At 35.3% G+C, this 22,446-nt stretch overlaps 2 protein-coding genes across 3 annotated transcripts; both read right to left on the reverse strand.

Moving 5' to 3' along the window:
• Positions 1 to 993: 993 nt before the first annotated feature.
• Positions 994 to 6,938, reverse strand: LOC147564918 (CDPK-related kinase). The gene is made up of 11 exons (XM_086651294.1): positions 5,872 to 6,938; positions 4,714 to 4,844; positions 3,990 to 4,031; positions 3,743 to 3,851; positions 3,528 to 3,606; positions 3,127 to 3,423; positions 2,926 to 3,038; positions 2,387 to 2,494; positions 2,239 to 2,301; positions 1,955 to 2,122; positions 994 to 1,593 (listed from the first exon to the last, which is right to left on the reverse strand). The coding sequence occupies exons 1-11, from the start codon at positions 6,487 to 6,489 to the stop codon at positions 1,453 to 1,455; spliced, it is 1,869 nt and encodes a 622-aa protein (XP_086507420.1). The 5' UTR covers positions 6,490 to 6,938; the 3' UTR covers positions 994 to 1,452.
• A 7,259-nt stretch (positions 6,939 to 14,197) lies between these two features.
• Positions 14,198 to 22,290, reverse strand: LOC147564919 (peptidase uncH-like). Of its 2 annotated transcripts, XM_086651307.1 has the most exons (19): positions 22,050 to 22,206; positions 21,524 to 21,975; positions 21,165 to 21,346; positions 20,742 to 20,846; positions 20,570 to 20,641; positions 20,270 to 20,417; positions 19,638 to 19,720; positions 19,104 to 19,159; positions 18,034 to 18,170; positions 17,827 to 17,917; positions 17,647 to 17,712; positions 17,288 to 17,510; positions 16,523 to 16,624; positions 16,165 to 16,250; positions 15,941 to 16,063; positions 15,492 to 15,561; positions 15,322 to 15,413; positions 14,696 to 14,800; positions 14,198 to 14,607 (listed from the first exon to the last, which is right to left on the reverse strand). In XM_086651307.1, the coding sequence occupies exons 2-19, from the start codon at positions 21,952 to 21,954 to the stop codon at positions 14,488 to 14,490; spliced, it is 2,292 nt and encodes a 763-aa protein (XP_086507433.1). In that variant the 5' UTR covers positions 21,955 to 21,975; positions 22,050 to 22,206; the 3' UTR covers positions 14,198 to 14,487. The 2 variants fall into 2 exon arrangements, with proteins under 2 accessions (XP_086507433.1, XP_086507432.1); XM_086651306.1 differs by having other exon boundaries at positions 21,524 to 22,290.
• Between the last annotated feature and the right edge of the window lie 156 nt (positions 22,291 to 22,446).

The following is a 22,446-nucleotide window of genomic DNA, read 5'->3' on the forward strand; positions in this document are numbered from 1 at the left end:
TATCATTTAGATGGCATAGCCACATCTTGGTTGTTCTTGCCATTTTCTATCTCCTTTGAATTCATCTTTTCATTGGCATAAAGCATAAATACTCCTTGGATTATTTGTAGGGTTTCTAACGTAACAATTCCTATGAAAAGTTTTTCTATAATAACCCTCCCATTACAAGCATTCTCTTATAATAACTCATCATTTAACATAAACAAGAAAAGAGTAGGCTTGAAGTGGGTATTGATAAAAAGGGTGATAGTTGTAACGATTTTCGAACCGTTCTAGAAGGTGGTCATGTTTAGAGGGTCGTTTTGGTGAGTTCCCCTCATCTTTAGGAGGCAAAATGAAACTAGGGGGGTTTGGCAGGAAACTAGACACAAATTAGGGGGGCATTTGGGAAATAACCATTCAAAAATTTACCATCTGCCAAGGTCCATTTGATATCCAAAAACTCCTTAGCAACACTCAGGCAAGTGGGTAATGTTGGGATGAACCAAAAGTGTTTGGATAGATTGGAATGTAAGTGTTGGTTAAGTAAGCATCCTGTAGTAAGAGGAATCGTTATGAACCCTGTAGACCTTCCCGTGGGATGGTGATGGCAGGGCCCCAGTTGGTAGATAATATGAAGTTCTTATAGGAGTCCTGGTGCACTTCTGTGTATTAAGCTCAGAAATAAGTCCAAAGCCTTGAGTCGTTTTACAATAATGTTTGCACCATGTCGAAATGTGAGCTAATACTAAGAGAATGGCTGTGCCAGCAAATTGGCGCTACCAAGTCTAGTGTTTGGTTTTTAGGGCTTTACATGGAGCTCCAACCAGTGCTCTGGGAGCTTCAGTGGTGATATATGGCTAGTTTGAAGCTGAATTTATCATTTTGGTCGTGTGGATAACCAGTCGGCAACCCACAGGTAGTATACTGTTGCAGACACTGGTAAATTTCAGGTTGTTGTTTATTTGCCCTTCACCCTAAAAGTGTTACAAAATGGTTTTCCTGGCACAATTCTTGACATCTCACACGAGGATCAAACAGTTTGAATAAATTTCAGTATTTGTACCCAACTAGAATTTGAAAGGTCTTGCCCAACTAGATATGAAACATTTATACCTCACCCGAATCAACTTCATTACTTATCTCTAATAAGATTATACAGTGAGCAAGAGACAACATACTAATAACTTCCGTGGTGCTCTTCCAATAGTCCCACCTCTGAAACTTTTAATGGCTTTCATCCTTCTCCGGTTCTTCTGAATCCCTTCTGCTGCTAGACATCTGATTCATTCTTTCGCTCTGCGGATTGTGGTTCCCATGCGTTATTCGGTACCACAACCCTAAACAATAGAAGTCCGGAAATAGTTACTTTGGAAGTGCAGAATGAATCGTATTTCTTACCATTTAATATATATTCGACATAGACAGCTTTAAGACATCTGATACTTGTTGAAGTAATGAGGTTTAGAACTCTCATTGAGCCTTTGCTAGGGTACGACTCGATATGCCATGCAACAATTTGACAAATCCAAGGAAACTCAATTTCCCATCGGTGTGCCTTATCCAATCGTGAAGAACAGCGTGGACTGGGACATTAGGACTAAGCCCGAGCTCCTGTAACAAAATTATCAAGATAGTTTAAATATCAATGTTCCATAAAATGCGGTTGTAATGGAAATGGCAGATTTTTTTGGAAATTTAATTTGACTTTGTCGAAATCTAATCATGGACGGTTAACGAGTTCATTTGTTACAAGGATATATATATATATATATATATATATATATATATATATATTCATTTTCATGACACATGACATTTCATCGGAAAACAAGGAGATAGGTGTTCCTTTTTCTGTCTCTTTCTCCTATTAATATGGTTTGACATAGGAACCAAGATTACAAGACTATCAACTAGTAAATGGTAGTCCAAAACATTAATTTATAGAAGAGAAGAAACAACCAAACAAACTTACCGATGCGAGTTCGTCGATGATAATAGCTCTGTTTCCATCCTTGTCGAAAAGTTCATAGGCACAACGAGCATGCTGCTCCCACCGATCAAGTGCTTCAAGCTGATGAACACTCGATGCCGCTGCACAAAATTCTTCAAAATCCATTTTTCTGTATTGAAGACCATTTAACTGCCAAAGAATTGAAGCAAATAATGGAGAACCTATTAGTACAGAAACCCTACGAAAGAAGTATCAATGCAAAATAGAGTGAATTCAAGGTGTTTTCTAAGAAGCCAAATATATACCGAGGCAAGAAAATCATGAACACGGGATTCCTTCATAGCGTCTGTTGCATTTTTCATCAAGGCCTGTAAAGAACATAATTTGATGCATCCTTACAAAATTATTCATTAAGAAAACATATAACCCATCTATCTTTAGAAAAAAACTAACCGTTCGTATATTCTCCAAGGTGATGCCTCCATTTTTGTCTGGCTCCAATAGTTCAAATTGCTTCTTCAAATAGAAGAGCTCATCCACTGTCAACGTTTTCGACAGTGCCTGTCACACAAATGAAGTGAAAAGAAAAGTTAAGGCATAGGTATGAGTTTCCAATACGACAGCCCAAAAATTCCAGTACTTGGATATTTATGTAGCCACATATTTCTCTTGTCTTAGTTATTAGGTATCTTATCTTTAATTGTTTTCGGATCGACGACTGTCAATATATACACAAAAAATGACATTAACATAAAGGACAGTTTATGTACTTTAACACAAAGGTGTGGAAGTACAGACAAGGTGTACGGACAAAGTCATATTATGCCCATTAACGTGAGTGAAGTTATAGTATCCGACATGAGCAAAAAACTACAAACGAGCATCCATGACAAATAAAGAATCACTAGATCTCTTTCCATCCTTACGATTAGAAAAAGGTGTTTGAACCAACTGTAGTTCTAATGAAATATGAATTTAACCAACTTACTCACCCTCAAAGCTGCTTTTCGTAAAGATGATGATCGCATATACGCCTTCATGAGTCTGAATATTATAATGTCGAGAGGAACTTTTATATCATGATAATTTCTTATCCAAGGATGACCTGCACATATACGAGTATCAGGATAAGAAAACCAGAAGTCAAGTGGTTCTGCGGTTTTTGCTTTTGCCATTAAGATAAGAATACTAACATAAGGCCTGAGCAGCAGTCATTCTTTTTCGTGGGTCTTTGTTCAATAGGCGCTTCACGAAATCCTTAGCCTCGGAAGATAAAGAAGGCCAAGGAAGTTCGTCGAAACTTGGATCGGCTTTTAGAACTGCCCGAAATATCCCGGATTCCGTTCGAGCCCAGAATGGACGACTACCACATAGAAGAATATATGCTATCACGCCGATACTCCATACATCAGCCTCTGTACTGTAAGATCTATGTAGGACTTCGGGTGCTACATAGTATGCACTTCCGACAATATCATTGAGTCTTTCATCTGCAACCCATTGGAAGCATTAGAATGATTTTTATTTCCTGTTGAAAGAAACCCAAAGCAACAGGGAAGTAGAAGATAACAATCATCACATAATAAGATCCAACCTGGTTTCACAAAATCTGATAAGCCAAAATCTATGGCTTTCAATTGCGAATCCTCATCCTTTGAAGTGAACAAGAAATTCTGATAAAACCAAACAACTACAATCAGATGACATTATAACAATTCAGGACAGAGCAAAATAGACAAAGAAAATTTGTTGTGCCATCTTCGTGCATATTTCCTTAATTAGGAAATAAAAAGATCATGAGAACTGTACCTCTGGTTTAAGATCACGGTGGACCACACCCTGGAGATGACAAAACGCAACGACGTTTAATATTTGTACCATCACAGCTTTTGCATCATCTTCCGGGTACTTTCCACCCCTTTAAAACAACATAACCATCACGATAAATAGCATTGAAGCGTTATTACTGGGCAAGCTCATAAAAGATCCATAATTGGAAACCGAAAAAAAAAAAAAAAAAAACTGAATTGAGTATGATCATTTTGAAGAGATATACCTTGAAAGGATTCTATCTAAAAGTTCACCACCTTCACATAACCTGATAGATAAGGAAAAAAAAAATTGTCAGGGTCCATATAATAGACGACCTGACCTTCATGCTATTAAATAGCTTCTCTGAAAGAAAATCTCCTCAATTATCATTATGGGTAAATAGTACATTCATACTAAAAAACGAAACGTGACACTAGCCACTGAGCCCTGTAATAGAGAGGGGTCTTGTAAACAAGTGCCCTAAGGCTACAGGTTAAGTTAGAAGAACATCACTGTTTCTTCCGTTGGGGGTATTTAAATGAACTAATATCTTGATACTAAAAGGATCCCTATTTAGGTCACGCCATAGGCAAAGGCAACTCAATCTAAGACCTGTAACACCATAAACACAAAATCTCGACTTTCTTACGGTTTATTTATTTTAAGCGAATAAAGATTTCCAATTGAGCTGATTTTGCTAAAAGAGGTAGCCACGGAAAAAAAATAGAGCAGCTCAAGAACAAATTAGCATACGACGGAAGTGTATCTACTTATTAACGGTAGAAGTCATTCCCCGACCATAATGAACAAAATTAGTGTCAATCTGAATACCAGTAGCTGGTATTTCTAGCGTCAAAGAACATCGAAATCAGGCTCAAGATTCAAAAGAAACCCAAACATCAAGCAATGTACACAAGTCATGCTTATTAAGCCTGATTTCAAACATAAGTAACGAGTTTAGAGCTTACTCCATCACTATATAAACATTTTCACTGTCTTCATATGCGTCATAGAAGTGTACTAGATTACTATGCCCTGTCAAAGCTCTCAGAATTTTAACCTCCCTTCTAACATCCTCAATTGCAATGGCTGTAGTCATCTGCCAAAAAAAAAAACATAATCTCGTGAAATTGTTCCACGAATCATATATCTAGTGATATGGCATTGAATTAAGCAGCAATTTAGCTTCACTTTGTAATTCACAATATGTAAGATGGTCTAAAAAGTACATAAACCCCTTCTAATGATATCAACCGAAGTACATTACATTCCTTTCGTAGCATAGGCATGGATTATCAGGAATAGAGAACAACGATAACATAGCCAGGATAGCTACTTTGTAACTTACAAGAGGAGAAGTAATGGCAAGAACAACCATAGGTCTTTTAGCCATCATGTTACTAAGTATCCAAACAAGTCATTAATCATGATTCAAATAGTGCTATTGGCAAGTAACAAAAACTAATTCATACAAAGAAGAAATTGAGAGAAATCCAAAAATAACTTATCAAACTCACATTATCGAAATAACTCCGATAAGGAACTCTATGGTTATTTTGGTACTATAGTTCTAACCCGAATTGTTCGTCATGCGTTTTTACCCCGAGTTGATTTTCTTCGAACAAGAGAAATAATGATTACACTGATATATAGAAAATGTCCATGAATAATATCTCAGAATGATCCTAACAACTACCCCCGCGTTGATTCATTATAAGAATAGCTAGAAGACGTCCACCTTCTATACCATATAACATAGATCTTCAGCATTGCTCGAACAATAGCTGTGATTCCTACCCATATCTTGTATTGTAATCCTCTTCAGACCCTAATCTGAAGTTTCCATCAATGTCAAGTAACCCATTTCTCACCATCAATAAACCTTAAACAAAGAGACTCAAAAGTATTTAAAGAAGATACCAAAAATTATTGATCCATTTCATGGAAACAAGAAACTGTCAGAGGCCAAATAAAACAATCCAATCAATAATTCTGATTTTCTATTAATGTCATACACTCAAGACAAACCCATGATCCACTCAAAGTTACTACTATTAAGAATCCAAATCAAAATTTCCTGTCAAATCTATAGAATAGAGAAAGAGGTAAGAATGAGAAAGACAAACCTTTGCTTTAGGAATGACCTTAACAGCAACTTGTTGACCCTTAAGTTCTCCTTTTTTAAACTTAGCACAACAAGTAAACCCAAAATGACCACGCCCAACTTCATCCCCAAGTTCATACTTGTTTTCGAAATTCTTCGAAAACCCAAAACTTTTATCCAATCCAGCAACATTTTCAGACTCATTTCCCTCAGGAATCGAAGTGGAATTAGGCTTTACTGACCCATGACGTCTAGCTAAAACAGCCCTAATGTGTTTAGCTGGTGATGGTGGTGGAAATGGACGCTTAAAGAATCTTCTTGGGGTAGAATTTGAACTATGAGCAGGTGAAGATTTTTTTGAGAACAAAGAGTGAGCTGGACTTGGACTATAAAATGGAAAGAAAGGTGATCTTTTTACTGATTCCACTTCTTCTTTTTGCTTCTTCTCCTTCTGATTTTGTTCTTCTTGTTCTTGTTCTTGTTGTTGTTTTTGTGGTTGATTTCCGCCATTAACAGTAGATGGGGAAGAGGGTTTATCATTAATAGGGTTTTGTTCAAGTTCTTCTCTAAGGGTAGTAATTGGATTTTGTTTTTGTTCAGGTTCAGGTTCAGGGGAGGGTTTTGAGTTACAGAGCCCCATTTCTTTTTCTTCTTCCTCCCCACAAGTAAACTAAAATCAAGAACCCTAATTGTCACCACCACATTTAGCTAGCTTGTTCACAACTTTCCCAAAGAGGTAAGCAGTAGATTTAGTTACTTCTTGTTCCTGATTTCTTCTTCTCTGTTAGTTCTCTGATTGAGAACAGATCCCTAGTTAGTTTATTGAAGATATAGAGAGAGAGAGAGAGAGAAAGGAAGAGTGATAAGGAAAGAGTATTGGGTTTTGATGATATTAAATGGATTTGAAACAGGGCAGATGGTCCAGGTTGTACTAACCTTACTTGCCATGTGGCATCCCTTCTTTATATTGGTTACCTATATCAATCATACCTCTCCTAATTCATAAATACAATTTTCTTAACATGACAAACTTTTTTATTTTTTCTCCAAAAAGAAATTTAATGTTTTTTCTTTAAATCCTGACCAGACACTTATCCCGGCCAAACTTCTGCAAGATATATGTAGGGTAAATACATCGTGGTCGATAGATAAAAGTATTCCTGTTTGAATGAGTTTATCTAAATATAGACAATTTTTTCGAGCAAAGAATTAAATTTTGAAATGTTTCAACAATCGAAATATCTTCATTTCTCTTATCTAAAATTCCTTCGAAATTCGACTAAACTTCTCTTACTAATGTTTTACTAAAGAAATAAATTTTGATATATTTCGATTGAAATGATTGAAATATTCTTATTTCATGATTACAGAAATTTTAATTTTTGTTTCTTTTCTTTTTTTGAGAAATCGACTACGATCTACGTTAGTCGTTACAAGATATTGATACATCGTGAAGATGTGGTGAGCACGATAACCGTCTAATTTAAATCATCGTAACGAAAGAGGCTTAAAGCCCGACAACATGAAAGAGGTCTAAACTCCACAAATTCATTATATTATTTACTTTATATATTGTCAAAATTACATGATATGAATTTTGATGGTTGCTTCTATCAAGATTCGATCCCACGACGACTTAAGAGGGGTGTCCACCCGCTACACCAAAGAGTGGTGGACGAAAAAAAAAAGTTGTAGAGCCGTTAAAAATTAATCCACTAATAAATCTAAACCTTTAAAAATTAGTAACCTTTTATTAAGTCAAAAAAGAGAAAACAAAAAAACAGCTTTTTCAGAATATATTTTAATTTCTTGTTGCCTTAAAAAATGCTTTTCCATTGCGTCAAAAAAGGCTTTATGAACGGTTGGAATATGTGCAATTGTAGGAATCGAGTATGTTGTGTCACCCTAGGCTTGAATAGTACTCTTAATTTGTATCCTTTTGTAAAATACATTGTTTTTATATGAAATGAAAGTGGAAGAGGAAAACAGCCAATGGACTCCAACAACAAAAACAATATTGTATTATATAATTCCCAGCATTTGCAATAATTAAAATAAATCCTCCAAAACTCCCAGGAGGTCCTAGGTTGGATCCTCACGAAGTGAAAACCTTGGGTTATTGAATTTGAAATTATTAGGATATAAATAACGTAGTTGGAGTTTAGGTCATTATTTAGTCGGCCTTTAGGTTCGTTCTTGTTAAATTCGACAGTATCGTGTTTATCACATTTTTGATGTATCAACGCATTGTATCGTAGTCAATTTCCAAAAAATAAATAAAATAAATATTACTACAACGAAAAGCAATAATCCGAAAAAAAAAAATGTGGGTTAAGGGTGGATCTCAAAACCGTAAATGAATTTAGCCAAACAAAAATAGATGATTAGTTCACAATTTTGTAGGTTAGTTTATCCTTTATTGATATTTGTACAATTCTTGTTTGTAAATACCATAAATTTGTGTATTTATCACAACGTGTCGTAAATAACCGTATTATGGAAATCTTCTTTTCTGGATATTCATATGTATTTTCTGAATAATTATTTAACTATCAATATAAACTATTTTTCTTACTAAATTTTTTCATCTCAAGAAAGATTATGTCTTTCGTTCATATCATGTTATGACCACAACGTAATAGGTAATGAATAAAGCACGATACAGTATAGTTGTTCATGATTGAACATACAATAAATTTAAAAATGATCTAAAGCTTAAATTTTAGTTAAAAAAAATGATTAATAAAATATCATGATTAATCGAACTCCATGATCGATCAAAATCGACTAGTCAAAAAGAGATGTTGATAAAACATGCGGCTGAATTCATGACGCATATTCATAATGTTTACATGCTAATGAACACACTGACCTTTGGAGTTCTATATAAGAGTAAAATATTGCAGTAGACCGTAGACTCCACATCGTAAATGGGGGATTAATATTTGCAAATTTGAAAAATGTAAATTACAATAGTGTTATTCTTTTTTTTGCAACATATAGCACTTTTAACTAAGCTGGAGTAAACATTTAAAGCAAACAATGTAGTTTGTTTCCATGTGATGAGCTAATACCAATATTCATAGGTTGTTTCAACAAAAATAAATAAAACAATTCATAGGCAGTTTTGTGAAATTTCGTACTACATTCATAATTGTTGTTTCAACAAATTCATAAATGTGTAGAGACAAAAGCTAGTAGGTGGACCGAACTGAGGCAGCTAGCGATATGTATCGGTCGACTAAATACTAGTTGGGCCGGCTGGGTTTACACCATGAGATTTAGGTACACTAAAACAAATTATTTTTATAATGTTAGTGAATAATTCCTGCAAATGATGCATCTATAGTGCATGAATATCATGATATGTCTAATAAAAAACAAAATCAAATCAAATTAATCAAAATAATAATAAGGGTTAGAACTAAGGACCCACAATCTATAATTGTATATAATTTAAGAAGAAAAATCAAGGGTCTACATTAGGTGGATTGATCATCATAAACTGTTTGTATGCTACCCCACCAATCTATTCTTGTGTGTGAGTCAACATCTCTAAGAACCAGGCTAGGGATGGGACAAAAATAGATGCTTGTCAAAAAAAAAACACACACAAATAGTAATAGAGATCCACCACTACCTATTGACTAAGTTCCAACACTAAGCATTTCAACAAAAAAAAAAAAGGTTCCAACACTAAGCTTTTCCACATTCCAACTCTAACTAACCCATTGGAATGTATCTAAGAACACACAAGTAATTCACTCACACTAGGCTTCTTTGTAATTAGAGTAGTATTTTTACCCCTTCATAAAGGCTAAAGCTATATAAAGAAGTATCATTTGATCTCGAACTAGTGACCTCCATGTCTAAGACATGATCCGTCTTATGTATTACGTATTACCAGATTATTGAAATAACTCGCGTGAAAATTTAGTGAGTCATGTGTATTTTCTTGGACTTGTGTTCTAAATTTGCCATTTTGTATGTAGAATACTCATGCATTCATGTTGTGTCATTTCTTTTTTTTTTGTTGAAAGATTTCTTCCTTAAATAGGTCGTGTAGTGTCATTCAAAATTGAACTTTTTAGAATTAAGGCACTATATTAACAAACACAATATATTACATCTGCTATGAGAGAGTTTTACGATCAACACACATCACAACTGTAATATTAGTTCTCTTTTTAGATGTTTCTAATTATACTCATTAGTCGAAATTCATACGAGTTTGTTCGAGACTAGCACAATTATAGGATAAAAAAACAAATTTTGGGATTTTTTTTGTTGAGAGGGGAATTTTGTTTGTCACAAACATTTGTTTATAGTCACACCTAAGGCCAACTTACAATTGGTTCTCGACAAGGTAGTTTTTTTTTTTGTTGAAAAGCTGGACAAGGTAGTTTTTCTTTATTGAAGGATGTTAAATTCACGATTATATAATAATCTGAGATATGGACAGAAAGTAATGACACGATAATTTAACGTGGTTCAGTCGGATACTCAAGACCTACATCCACGGAGAATAACTTTTTTATTGATAATCGCCACATACAAACGTGGGTTGATCGGTTACATTGGTCGGACATAACTCGGTGATTTTGATTCCTAGAATCTTCTTCTGTTTATAGATAACTTAGGACTTAGGGTTTTCTAGTTTCTGATTACTAAACTAGATAATAATATAAAATTTATCTAATATTAACATTAGATAGTTACAAGAGATATTCTGAATATATTATACTAAATATTACATATCTTCACATATCTTCATATATCTTCAAATATATTATGAATTCTTCTTGATCGTCGGATTTCGTCTTCTCGATCCGTCACGTACATACACGTGTTACACACGTATATTATTTCTGAAACTCATCTTGACCGCTACATCTCTTATTTACGATCCGTCTTATATCACGTATCCTATTAAAGGACTGAACCAGGTAGTTTTTTTTTTTTTTTTTTGATGAAGACTGGACCAAGTAGTTAGGATTTGGGATGTGAATGAATGGATAATCCAGTTGATGTGTCCATCCATTTGGTGCTTTCCACCTAATGTCCTAATGAGAGCCCTTATGGCATGTCATAATTGGGAAGGGACCCTTTGTCTGTCAACTTAGGTCAAATGGGTCATTGGGCTTCAATTATGCTGATTTTTCCATATATTTCGTGTCCCTTACATATATATATAATTATATATATATATATATATATATATATATATATATATATATATATATATATATATATATATATATATATTATCATATTCCAACAAAAAAAAAAAGACTAGTTATATATTATATTCATGGCCCCTTATAATAGGATTAGAAATGCTAAATGGTCCCAAAAAAGAGGTCGAGCATAGGCCAAAGGTGATGTGCACCACATATATTGTCCGAGCCATTTAAAGAGAGAAATAAGTCAAATAACACAAACTAACGAAGCTGATCAACATCTGTTTCGGGTTGTACTTGTTTTTTTTTGGTCATTAAACAACGCTCCACTGGGATACATTACACTTTACGTGTATTCTGTTTTCATTACTGTTGATCTAATGTACTTATTCCACTTCATCTAACTTAGAGCATCTCCAATGCAACACTCAAACTCTAAATCTTAGAGTGCCACATAGTATTTTTAAGAGTTTCTCTTCAAAATCCATCTCCAATGCAACACTTAACTTGAATCTCGAAAATGAGGTGGCGGTAGTTATTTTAGAGACCCTTAAGAGGACACTCTAAATTTAAAGTGTCCTCTTGAGGATCTCTAAGTGTCACATAAGCAAATCAATTAATTTTACACTAAAATATAGGTTTTTAGAGTTTATCTTAAGTGTTGCATTGGAGAAGACTTTCCAATAGAGTATTTCTAAATAGCCAATAGGAAAGAGACCATTTAGAGATCTATTTTTCACACTTGACATATATGATTTTTAGAGTTTTTCTCGAGTCTTGCATTGGAGATGCTCTTACCACGGGTTTAACTTCATTGGATTGTAGCTGAGATTTGTTTTATCTTGGATTTCGATAGTGACCTCTCGTAACTTCAAGTTAGAGTTTTTCAATACTTGTGAATCTCTCCACATTTTTCCATCTCATATAATAATTCTATATGTAAATACTGGCACAAAATTGTACAATGTACAATTACCATCTTACTGTGTTGTTATTGGAACATTAGTATCACCTAAAAGTGGGATTATGAGTACAAAAGTATTCATAATATAACTAAGACCCAATTCCCTCTTTTTGTAGTGTTTTGCTTCTTTTTAGGCCCCTCTGAAAATCTAATAATCATTACAACCCAAACTCACTTTTTGTAAAATTCTTTTCTTCAATCCATCACTTGTCTCCTTTAGGTGGATTACCCACTAAAACTGCAATCCTTGTAGAATCCAATATAAGTGATCTTTCTCTCTCTTCCTTCTCTCTCTACAATCATTAAAATGTTGAATAAGGATATAATTTTGACCATCATAAAAGGGCCATTGTCCTCTAAATCAAAATGTCTTCACATTTACAAGTAATGAAGAAACAAAGGAAAACAAAAAAAGAGAATAAGCAATTCTTGAACCCATAAGTTTATTTCCCCTGACAATTCTTGCTTATGTGTAAAGAAAGTAAAGAACAAGAGAGGGAGACAAGTGAGTAGAAGATGGAACTTTGTTTCTTGAAAGCATCCACTCACCACTAAAGTTGTCCTCTCACTCCATTTTCCACTTTGCACGCCTCTTTTTACCAACAAACAAATTGTTGGGTTAACTTGGATTTTAGGGCGCAATTTGTGGCAAAATAGAAAATTTAGACTAGTTTGGCCTTACAATATGGTCTTTAAGATCATATTCTGCTAGTCAAGTTTAACTGTCAATGTTTTTTATCTTCTTATCCTTTTCTTCAAAATGTTTCTGCCGTTCTATTGTTGGTCGAAATATGTTGACGGCGATGACAAACCATCTACTGTTGACGACTTTTAACAAATTGTCTCTCTAGTATTCTTCTCTTCGTTTTACCACCGCCCCCAACACCCCACACCCACCACCACGGCCATCATTATCGTCATCATTGGTTCTCTTTAAAACTCTATCTCTATCTCTTGTGAAGTTGAAGATATGTGATTATGGTAGGTGGTGGAGGTGGTGGTGGTGAGAGGAAGAAAGAGAGATTTTTTACAAAAATGAAGGTCAGTGCAAAAAACTGGCAGCACCTTTCAACTATTGAGACAGAGGAAGACATGAATGGAGAACTTTTCGAAATATTAGTTGTCAAGTTTAACTACGGGAATCATAGTTTTAAAGTTTCAATTAGAATATTGGTCTGAGTTAACTTCCCAATTGATCAGAAATTGAAGACAATTTGATTTTACCTATTCTTTTTTGACTGACTTTGACCATCATGTTGTATACCGTTAGATATTCTCGATCAAAGATTTCAGTACTAGTTTAGAGTGTTCGAGTGAAGATTTACTTATTGATCGACAAAATATACTCGCCTTATTGATGATTTTGTGGGGCTTTCTGGTGCAAGTACACAATGGTTTTAATTACAGTGTTCAACCAAAAATGGAGGTGGGTCTAGTCTGCTGGAAAGTAAAGACAATTTGATTAGGTTGGACCAACTCTGGGACATATCTGGGAGACCTTTTCATCACCCATCTTATTTACATTAATCAAAGACTTCATTTGTTTCATCTATTTTTAGCACGTCTCCACAAGGTAATAAGTCAACATGAGAACCTCTAGGCGACTACTCGAGAGCCCTAATCACGCATATTATTTAAGAACAATACTACTTATCCTTGATTTTGGGAGAAACGATTCGTTGCGAGTCTTAACTATGAAGCAAAGATGTAAACTTGCATAGGAAGTACACGATTGCATTATTTGGAAAATGAATTGAATACAAGTCGAAGCAATTGAAGTGAGTTTCGCATACTTAAGGAGCATCTGCTTTCCTCAATCTGATTCTAACTTGTCGAGTTTTTGCAAGTCAAAATAGAAAAAGAAAAATATTTGAGGGCAATTACTGAAACCCCCACCTTTTCATAATACACATTACTGAAACCCCCACCTTTTATTTATAATTACTAAAACCCCCACCTTTTCATAATACACTTACTGAAACCCCCACCTTTTCATAAAAAAAGGTGGGGGTTTCAGTAATGTGTATTGTGAAAAGGTGGGGGTTTTAGTAATGTAAATTATGAAAAGGTGGGGGTTTTAGTAATTATAAATAAAAGGTGGGGGTTTCAGTAATGTGCATTATGAAAAGGTGGGGGTTTCAGTAATTCTCCCTATCTGAAATTTAATCGAGTCAGATTAGACCTAAAAATGACGAAAAGCACAATGGTTCACAATTCTGTACATTAGTCCTAGTAACTTTTACATCGCAACCGAAGCAATAATAACAAGCTAAGCCTAGAGTAATTTCTCACTGAAATGGTACAAGCACGCCTCGAGTTTCAATCAGATAATGATTTTCATTGTGTGTTTTCAGATCTGAATACCATTATATGAACTAATCCTTTATGACAAAATTTTCTACCATCCATATACCAATGCAGATTCTAAAATTTTCTGTCACATACCTGCTCTAAACGAAAACATAATTTTCCGCAATCATGTAAACTTCAGCACTTACTGATCTGGTACATTGTCGATTTTTAATGGAGAAATGTCATCTGCTACGTTGAAGTTACCTATCAAACGAGCGAAGAACACCATTTGTTGCTCCAGTGTGAACTTTATGTTCTCAGCCTGTATGCAAAAGATTGACTTTTTCTTTTCCGGAGTACTACAACTTGAATAATAAGATGATAATATTGGTTATACATAAGACTCGTACCTTACGAAATCCATGTTGCTCTCCTTCGTACTCCACAAGAGCAACGGGCAACCCTTTTTGTTTCAAAGCAAGATATATTTTACGGGCTTGATCTGGAGTCACAACCTGTAGAAAATGAACTCGTAAAACACTTATCTTGGATTCATTTACATAGAGTTAGGTGGAGTTTTCTTTTATTATTCTCTGAATCTGACTCAACTAAGATCGCAAAACAGCACGCCCAGAGGAGGGTTAGAATTTTCTTTTCCCCGAGAAAGACAGAACCAAACCCTAGAAGAATCCACCCACCAAGAAGCCCTAACTCACCTACTCTCATCCATAACTAGAGACATAATATAATAGTCATTTCAGGTTATTCAAGACGAAGGGTTTTTCATTCTGACTGATTTGATGTCTAGACTTAAAAAGACCCAATGGTAGCCTAAGACAGCCATTCAGAAGAGTCAGACCACCACGAGGCAGAAAAAAATAAACAATATGAAATCTTACTGGAGTCAATTTTCAGCTCCATATAATGGCGAACCACATATCAATTATTTAGTTGATTTTTAATCTTACCAACATGTGTCAAAGTTACGAGCTATGAGTAATGGGAAACCATATGCCACGTCATGTAGCTATTTTACCTTATCTTCCAATCCTTGGAATAGAATCACGGGACAAGAAAACTTATGGACGAAATTGATGGGCGACCTCTCAAAAAAGGCTTTCTCACTCCCTGCAACCAATCAAAATAATGAATTTTGCAGCTGTTTTATCGATTTATTGTGAACTTTTCGGAGAAATGAACACTTACCAACAAGATTGTTAATATAATGAGATTCAAATTTGTGGGTATCTGCCCTCAGAGAGTTCAAGTCTGCTATCTGTTTGTTAATGAAAGAAGAAAAATGAAGGCTTGTTAATCTTCTGTTCATCGTTGATAAATAGTTCACAGTTCTTCCAAAATAAGAGAGATGAGAGACTGGATATTTCCATCCACCATATCGAATTGATATTCTGACTTGACAGACTTATTACCATGAAAGCGTAACCGATATTCTAACCACAGTTTGTCATTCAAGATATTCTAGAGGTTTTGCACTCTTGTGCAATTCGTTAGTACATTAAGTAGTTCTGTAACATGTAGGTACCAGAAAGAGAGCTAATAAGATGCACCAATATTTACATCATTAAAATTGAAGTAAGGAAGTGTACGATTAAACTTTGATTCATGGAAGTAGAATAGAGTAATAGACCACTCACACCATACAAAGAAGCACCAGCCTTGAACGTCTGTCTGAAAGCAAGAGCAGCTAATGTTGTATAACCACCTGCAGATCTTCCGGTAATACAAAGTCGTTCTCCATCTACTTTTCCACTTTCAACCTTGAAATCAACATCATGTGTTCTTATTGTTGTGTTATAAAGCTCCTATCATGGCTCTTCACTACAAATATAGAAATAGAGTAGAATTTTAAGAATAGTACCAGAAATTTGGCGCAACTGCAACAATCGTTTATATCAACGATACCCCAGTTTCCCAAGAGTCTTTCTCGATATTCCCTTCCATAACCTTCCAAAATCATTCCAGACATTATTAGAACATAAGAGTATAGTGCAAAAATATTGATGAAAATAACGAGAACGCAATGAAATATGCCAAGCCAACTGTGACTATCAAAACAAATAATAATTGAAAGGATAGTTGGACAATATCCATCAGAATGTATTGCTTTCACCTGTTTTAATTTGGTTTTCAACTCAGGAAGCCCCCATTCCCTAAGAAACTAATTATAAATCTGGAACCACAATGTTGAAATTATCATACCAAATTCGTGGACATACCAGTACTTCCTCCGTAGTTAACGTCCACAAACGCCCAACCTCGACTTGTCCAGTACTGAATGTTAAGATCCAAAATTCCTCGTGATTCCGCTGTTGGACCACCTGCATATTGCATAAACATCATTACAAATTAGTAACTATGTAGTTAAAAATCACTGATACTCCTTTAAGCATCGATTATTGCCCCCCCCTCCCTGATACAAAAATATCCGATATATTTGCAAAGTATCAAATAGATCAAGGATATGTCTAGACGAAAAAATCTGATATCAACCAATAGCAAATAATGCACAGATGTTACCTGGAAATCATATTCACCTTAACCATATATGCTATAAAATGTTGGCCTTAATTGTGGCTTGACTAAGCTCTGAAGGTTTGTCACTAGGGATAACAGAGCCTGGGTCAACATGCCTTTAGTCTACCTTCCTATCAATAACAAAAAGTACTTAATCGTAGTAGGTTCGGTGGAGATAATACCTAAGCACAAAAAGACTGGCAACTCTGAATTCTCAGAAAGACTTAAAACTAACACCATCTATAGACTCATAAAAACAAATTACACGAGCCAGCAAATTTGGCCTTAACCGGCGTTCCAAGACTTAATGGCAACTGAAAAGCAGAGAAAGATGTACGTTTTAAAGTTTATCATTGTACTAACAACATCACATGGGAAGCTTTAATTCGTGGTAAATACCCACAACAAAAAAGGGAACACAGAGCAAAAATACTATATAGCTGACTGAAATGTGAATCAGTTTATACCGTGGCTTTTCAATAACAAGGGAGGCTTTTCTTCCTGGCTAGCTTGATAAACAGGATTTGATGGTGGATAGAAATATGCATATGCCTTCTGACCAGCAACTTCTGTCGGAAATTCAATTGGCTCAGGCCTGCTAAAATATGACTCGTAGTTCGTACTATCCGGAGAAGAGGACCAAATAATAGAGAAATCAACTGCTTTTGATTTATGATCATCTAATGTGACCTGCTCATTTACAAAGTGGAACATAATGAAGCATTCAGTTCATCCGATGTTTAGAGTTCAGTTTTACTTACCAAGAATCCCTAGGTTTCATGAATTGGGTACAGATATACAAAGAAAAATGAGAGAGTGGCGACACCTTTGCTACTGAGAGTGGATGAATTCCTGATGCCCCTTCAATGTAAATGCAGTTGTGCCCACAAAGCTGCAAGAATATAAATGTTATGAAAATCTATTCTTCCATTACGAGACAAAATTTTCTATAAACTTGAATAATTACTTGAAGATTTTTAATTGTAGGGAACAAAGCTTAACCTACAATATTATCGATATCTGTAAAAGGAACATCAAGTACAGATAAAGAGTTTCGAGCACCATCTAAGACCCCAAGATACGATCTGCCATTCTGCCTGCATATCATATTCCACATCCTTAAATCACTTAACTTCTACCAATTTTACCACATACAATAACAATTATGATTGATCAAAACAGGAACTAATGAAAATCGATTTCAGAGAGACACCTATAGGTGCAAGCAATTAAGTTGTTGGTCCCATTGCTCAGAATGAAATCGAAGGAACTAACACCAAAAACCCAAAATGGTTTTGTAAACTCAGCATCCATCGAATAGAGTTGTACAACTTCGTTTTTGTCCTCAATCTGCACAAGTGAAAACAAAACAGTTCAAATCAAAGTCCCAAACAACTAATGCTAGCCCATGAAAAGGGCAATCTACAGCATATTCAATAGTATGGTTACACGCCTGGACTCCAAAAATGATTTGAACTGTAGTAGTATAAAAATTGGGTCTCAATACGTTAGAACCGCCTAAGATAGGGTATTTTGAGCATGTACTCCAACGGCTTCAAATGACAACTCTGGGTCACCCAGCTCATTTTCAGGACCTTATATTTACAACACAGCTCTAGATATCACTGATGAAATGGTTAGAATACAATAACTATGAATATTCCACTCTCTCGTGAACAACCATATAAAAGTACAGCTATTAAAGTGTTGGACAGATAATGTGCCCTCATTTTGAACTAATGAAGTTACATTCTTCCTGGAGTAGGTTGTATTGTCAACTATATAGCAAGGACAACATTTCCATGATGGTTTGAACTTGTCTCGAAGATTTTCCATACACAAAAGAAGTCCAGATAATGTTCAAAGGAACCCTTTATGTCCCATTTAGATTATCACTGGGGATGAGATGTCTTCACTGAAAATTGTAAGACGAAGGAGAACTAAGAAACTTGTTTGGGGGTATTGTGGTTGCTTCATGACAACCTTTAGCAGAAGATCAATAGCTGATTGTACTAGTACTTCCGTCAGCCCTCACAGTACGTACACAGTGGCAAAAAAAAAAAATTATACCTGAAAAGAATAAGCATAAAAAATGCAATGCAAAGCATGACGATAATTGTCAGTGTAGCACACAGTTGTTGGACAACTCATTAGAACACTGAAAGTCTAAAATTACTACCTAAATGCACCAAATAAGAATATCTCGATCATATAGATTTCCTTTTCTTAAGTACAATGTTGCAATTTGAGGGAAAAAAAAAGTTAATGCTTATAGCGAGTTACCCATTTATAAAGGTTCCAGAATCCGTTTTTCCTATCTGTGACAAAGAATAACTCCCCTGCATGAAACCACACAATAAATTATGCCAAGAACTTCAGAATGCTAAATTTCCACACTGGTTTAGTAGTTTTCAACAAAAGTGAAACCACAAAAGAAGCAACAAATATGAACAAGTAAATGTAGATATAGATAAATCATACATGTTCCTGCTTTTACATTGTGATTGCCACAGATTTATCTGAATACATGCAAGATTTATGGGGTTTATCAAATTGAGGTCATTCAAGAAAAAACTATTACTATTAGAATCATATCTTATGTCATTACAACTTGACAACCCGCTTGACCCCACTTTTGCTTAGAGTTAGAAGAGTTGAATCACTGAATTAGTTAATCAGTTAGTAGGTGCTGTTATAATTTATGCAGTAATGACAGTTACAAAATAAATTAGTAAATATGACTCTGTAAAACTTATGTAATTATATTTTTTTAAGCTCCTTTAGTAACTAATGGGGGTAACACAAAGTACAAAGTACCATTGGAGGACCACTTGGGCTCAGATGGAGATTCTATCAGTGTCGGATCACCTCCAGCAACACAGATCTTCTTGGAAATAGCTCTGCACAGGTAACACGAGGAAATTAGCAGCGTAGAAACAAAAGAATAAACCAAAAGTTGGAAGAAAGGAGAGCAAGCAAAAAGAGCACAACATTTAAGGTACAACTCGCCTATCATACTAAAAAAAAGTAAAAAGGGGCCATCTACAATTTGTATAGAACTAAAAAAGCAGGAAGAGAACTTACTATTTAAATACGTATAGAATGTGAGTAGATGGAGTTAGACTTAGATGGGGTGACCATTAAAAAACGTAATCTCATCGTTAAAAGACATTAGAAAAGCAAACTGGACCTTGACTTGAAATTATATTAGAAAATCTAACAAACTCCTAAATTGTTGAAGGGGAAACAAAAACTTCAAAAGAACATGGAAATGATGATTGGGGCTGGCAACTAGAATCAAGGAAAATGAAGTCCTCTACTTGTAGGAAGGTACACAAGAAAAATGGATGAACAAAAATGTGGCATTATCCATCCAATGCAAAGCATAAAACTTTAGAAAATCACAAGAGAGACAAAATTTTTGCCAACAAGCAAGAATGAATGCTCACCCATCCTCAGAAATATAACCAACCCAAAGTTTTGCTGTATCCCAGTGCATGTTAGGGTGATCCCATTCAACCCATGCCATTCGCTCTCCTTTGGGATCAACTCGCGGAAAGGCGTAAAAATCATTGCCACCAACTAATAATTTTGGTTCTAAATGTCACAAGAACCAAAAGAGAAAAAGAAGGAATTATTTCATTTTCTATTTAGAACCAATAAATGTAAGACCATCTAACAAAATTTTCCAATCCTCCACAAAATAGTAACTTTCAATATAGAATCTAATAGTTGGAGGAAAATATTACCTTCATTAGTTTCATTTTTGAGATTTACGGATACAATAGTCGTAGTTGGATTTAAGGTACTTTCGCGGTAATCTGCCGAAGGGAAACCAAACTTAATTATGACATAAAACAGTACAATGACAAAAAATATGAAAACGTAATCCAAAATTTAATACAGTTCGTAGTAACCCACCTTCTCGTATTGTTATATATGAGTTGAAGCGTGAATCAAACACTCCATCTGCATAACGAATTACTGGCCCACCATAATCTGGAGTTATGGGTACAGGAACAGAATCTGATAACCACCAAATGAATGTTAGATCAAATCACTCATAAAAGGGTTACTCTAACATGTGCCCTTAGGGCAGAAATCACAAATTTTTCTACTTTTAACAAGCAAAAGTTCAACCTTCGATTGAGTCACAGATTCTACTTATTCCAATGTTTATTAGTCAAGAAAGAAGATTCTCTATCTCAACTTGCGCGCTTAGGGCGCAACTTAGGAAAACCCTAATTAAATTCACCATTTTCTTGGAACGATAGATTTTGGCGCCACTTCAAGATCCTTCTATTAACCACTTACATGATGAATAATAAGGAATGAGAAACAAACCTCCAATTATCTGCTTGTAGAGTCTTTGATCCCTATAATTGGAGAAAATAATTGTATCCCCAGATACTGTAAAAGCTTGACCTCCATACTCTTGAGCCAGAGTTCTCACTGCAAATTGTTTTGGAGTAATATCTATTGGTTCATCCCCTGATTTCTCTGCTTCCTTAACAAGAACCCCTCTTCTGAAAAAAGGAGTCATTTTTAAAAAACTATATCAGTAAATTGAACCCTAGATTCCCATTTTTATTCCACAACAAACATCATCAAATATTCAAACACAGAAATGAATCACAAATATGAATAGGGTTTAAAGATTTTAGAAAACAGATTCCAGACAGAAGTAGTAAGATTATAAATACCCAGATTCATTAGGGCGAGATTCAACCCAGAGGAGATTGCCATGACCATCGACGGCCATACCACCCAAACGTTTAGAAGCGCCTGAGACGACGTCAGCTGTGATTGGTGACTTCCAGGAACCATAGGGAGCATCAATTTTCTCCATTTTTTCTCCTGTATTATCAGCTGGAACTGATGATGATGCCATTGATGAAGCTAATCTTGTGTTTGAGCAATTACACTGTTTGAATGGATGTCGTTTGATGATGGAGTGGGGGAAAGTAGTAATAGGAGTAGTAATGGGGGGTGGTGATGATGTGATAATAGAGTAATGGTGGCGGTGGTGGTGGTGGTGGTGGTGGTGATGAAAGTTGAAGTTGAAGAAGAAAGCAGAGGAAATGCGAGAAGAGGAAGAAAATGTGAGGAGACGAGTAATGGGGAAGGTTGCCATTAAAAAAAGGTTTAGTCCCACCTCATGTGACAGACATATGAGTTTGTCACAAGACCCAAAAACCCAGCCACTAACCACCACCACAACCGCCGCACCTCCACCACGACTGCTATAACTCCACCACCGCTACAACTTCACTACTACCTCCTCATTACGGCCACAAAACACCACTAACTAACCACCACCATTACAACTCCACCACCACCGCAACTGTTGGACTACTCCATTACTAACACAAAATAGTTCTAGCATGATATTGTGTCGGAAAAATCTTAATGACCATCACAAAAGAAAAAAAAAAGTCATCTTTTCGCACGTGTAATATCTTAGCACGTCAGAAAATACGCCTTTGGAACCCAAGGGTAATATAACTAGCTTATCGATCATCGTTCCCCGTAACTATATGCATCCTCTACGCGGCAATTGGCAAAAGAAACACGAAATTTGACAAAATCATCAAAATAGGTTTTGTGCCTGTGAAAAAATGTGGAA

Source organism: Eschscholzia californica, unplaced genomic scaffold (assembly GCF_041429995.1).
Source record: "Eschscholzia californica isolate CP2 unplaced genomic scaffold, dmEscCali1.0.p SCAF_1, whole genome shotgun sequence".
Classification (NCBI taxonomy): domain Eukaryota; kingdom Viridiplantae; phylum Streptophyta; class Magnoliopsida; order Ranunculales; family Papaveraceae; genus Eschscholzia; species Eschscholzia californica.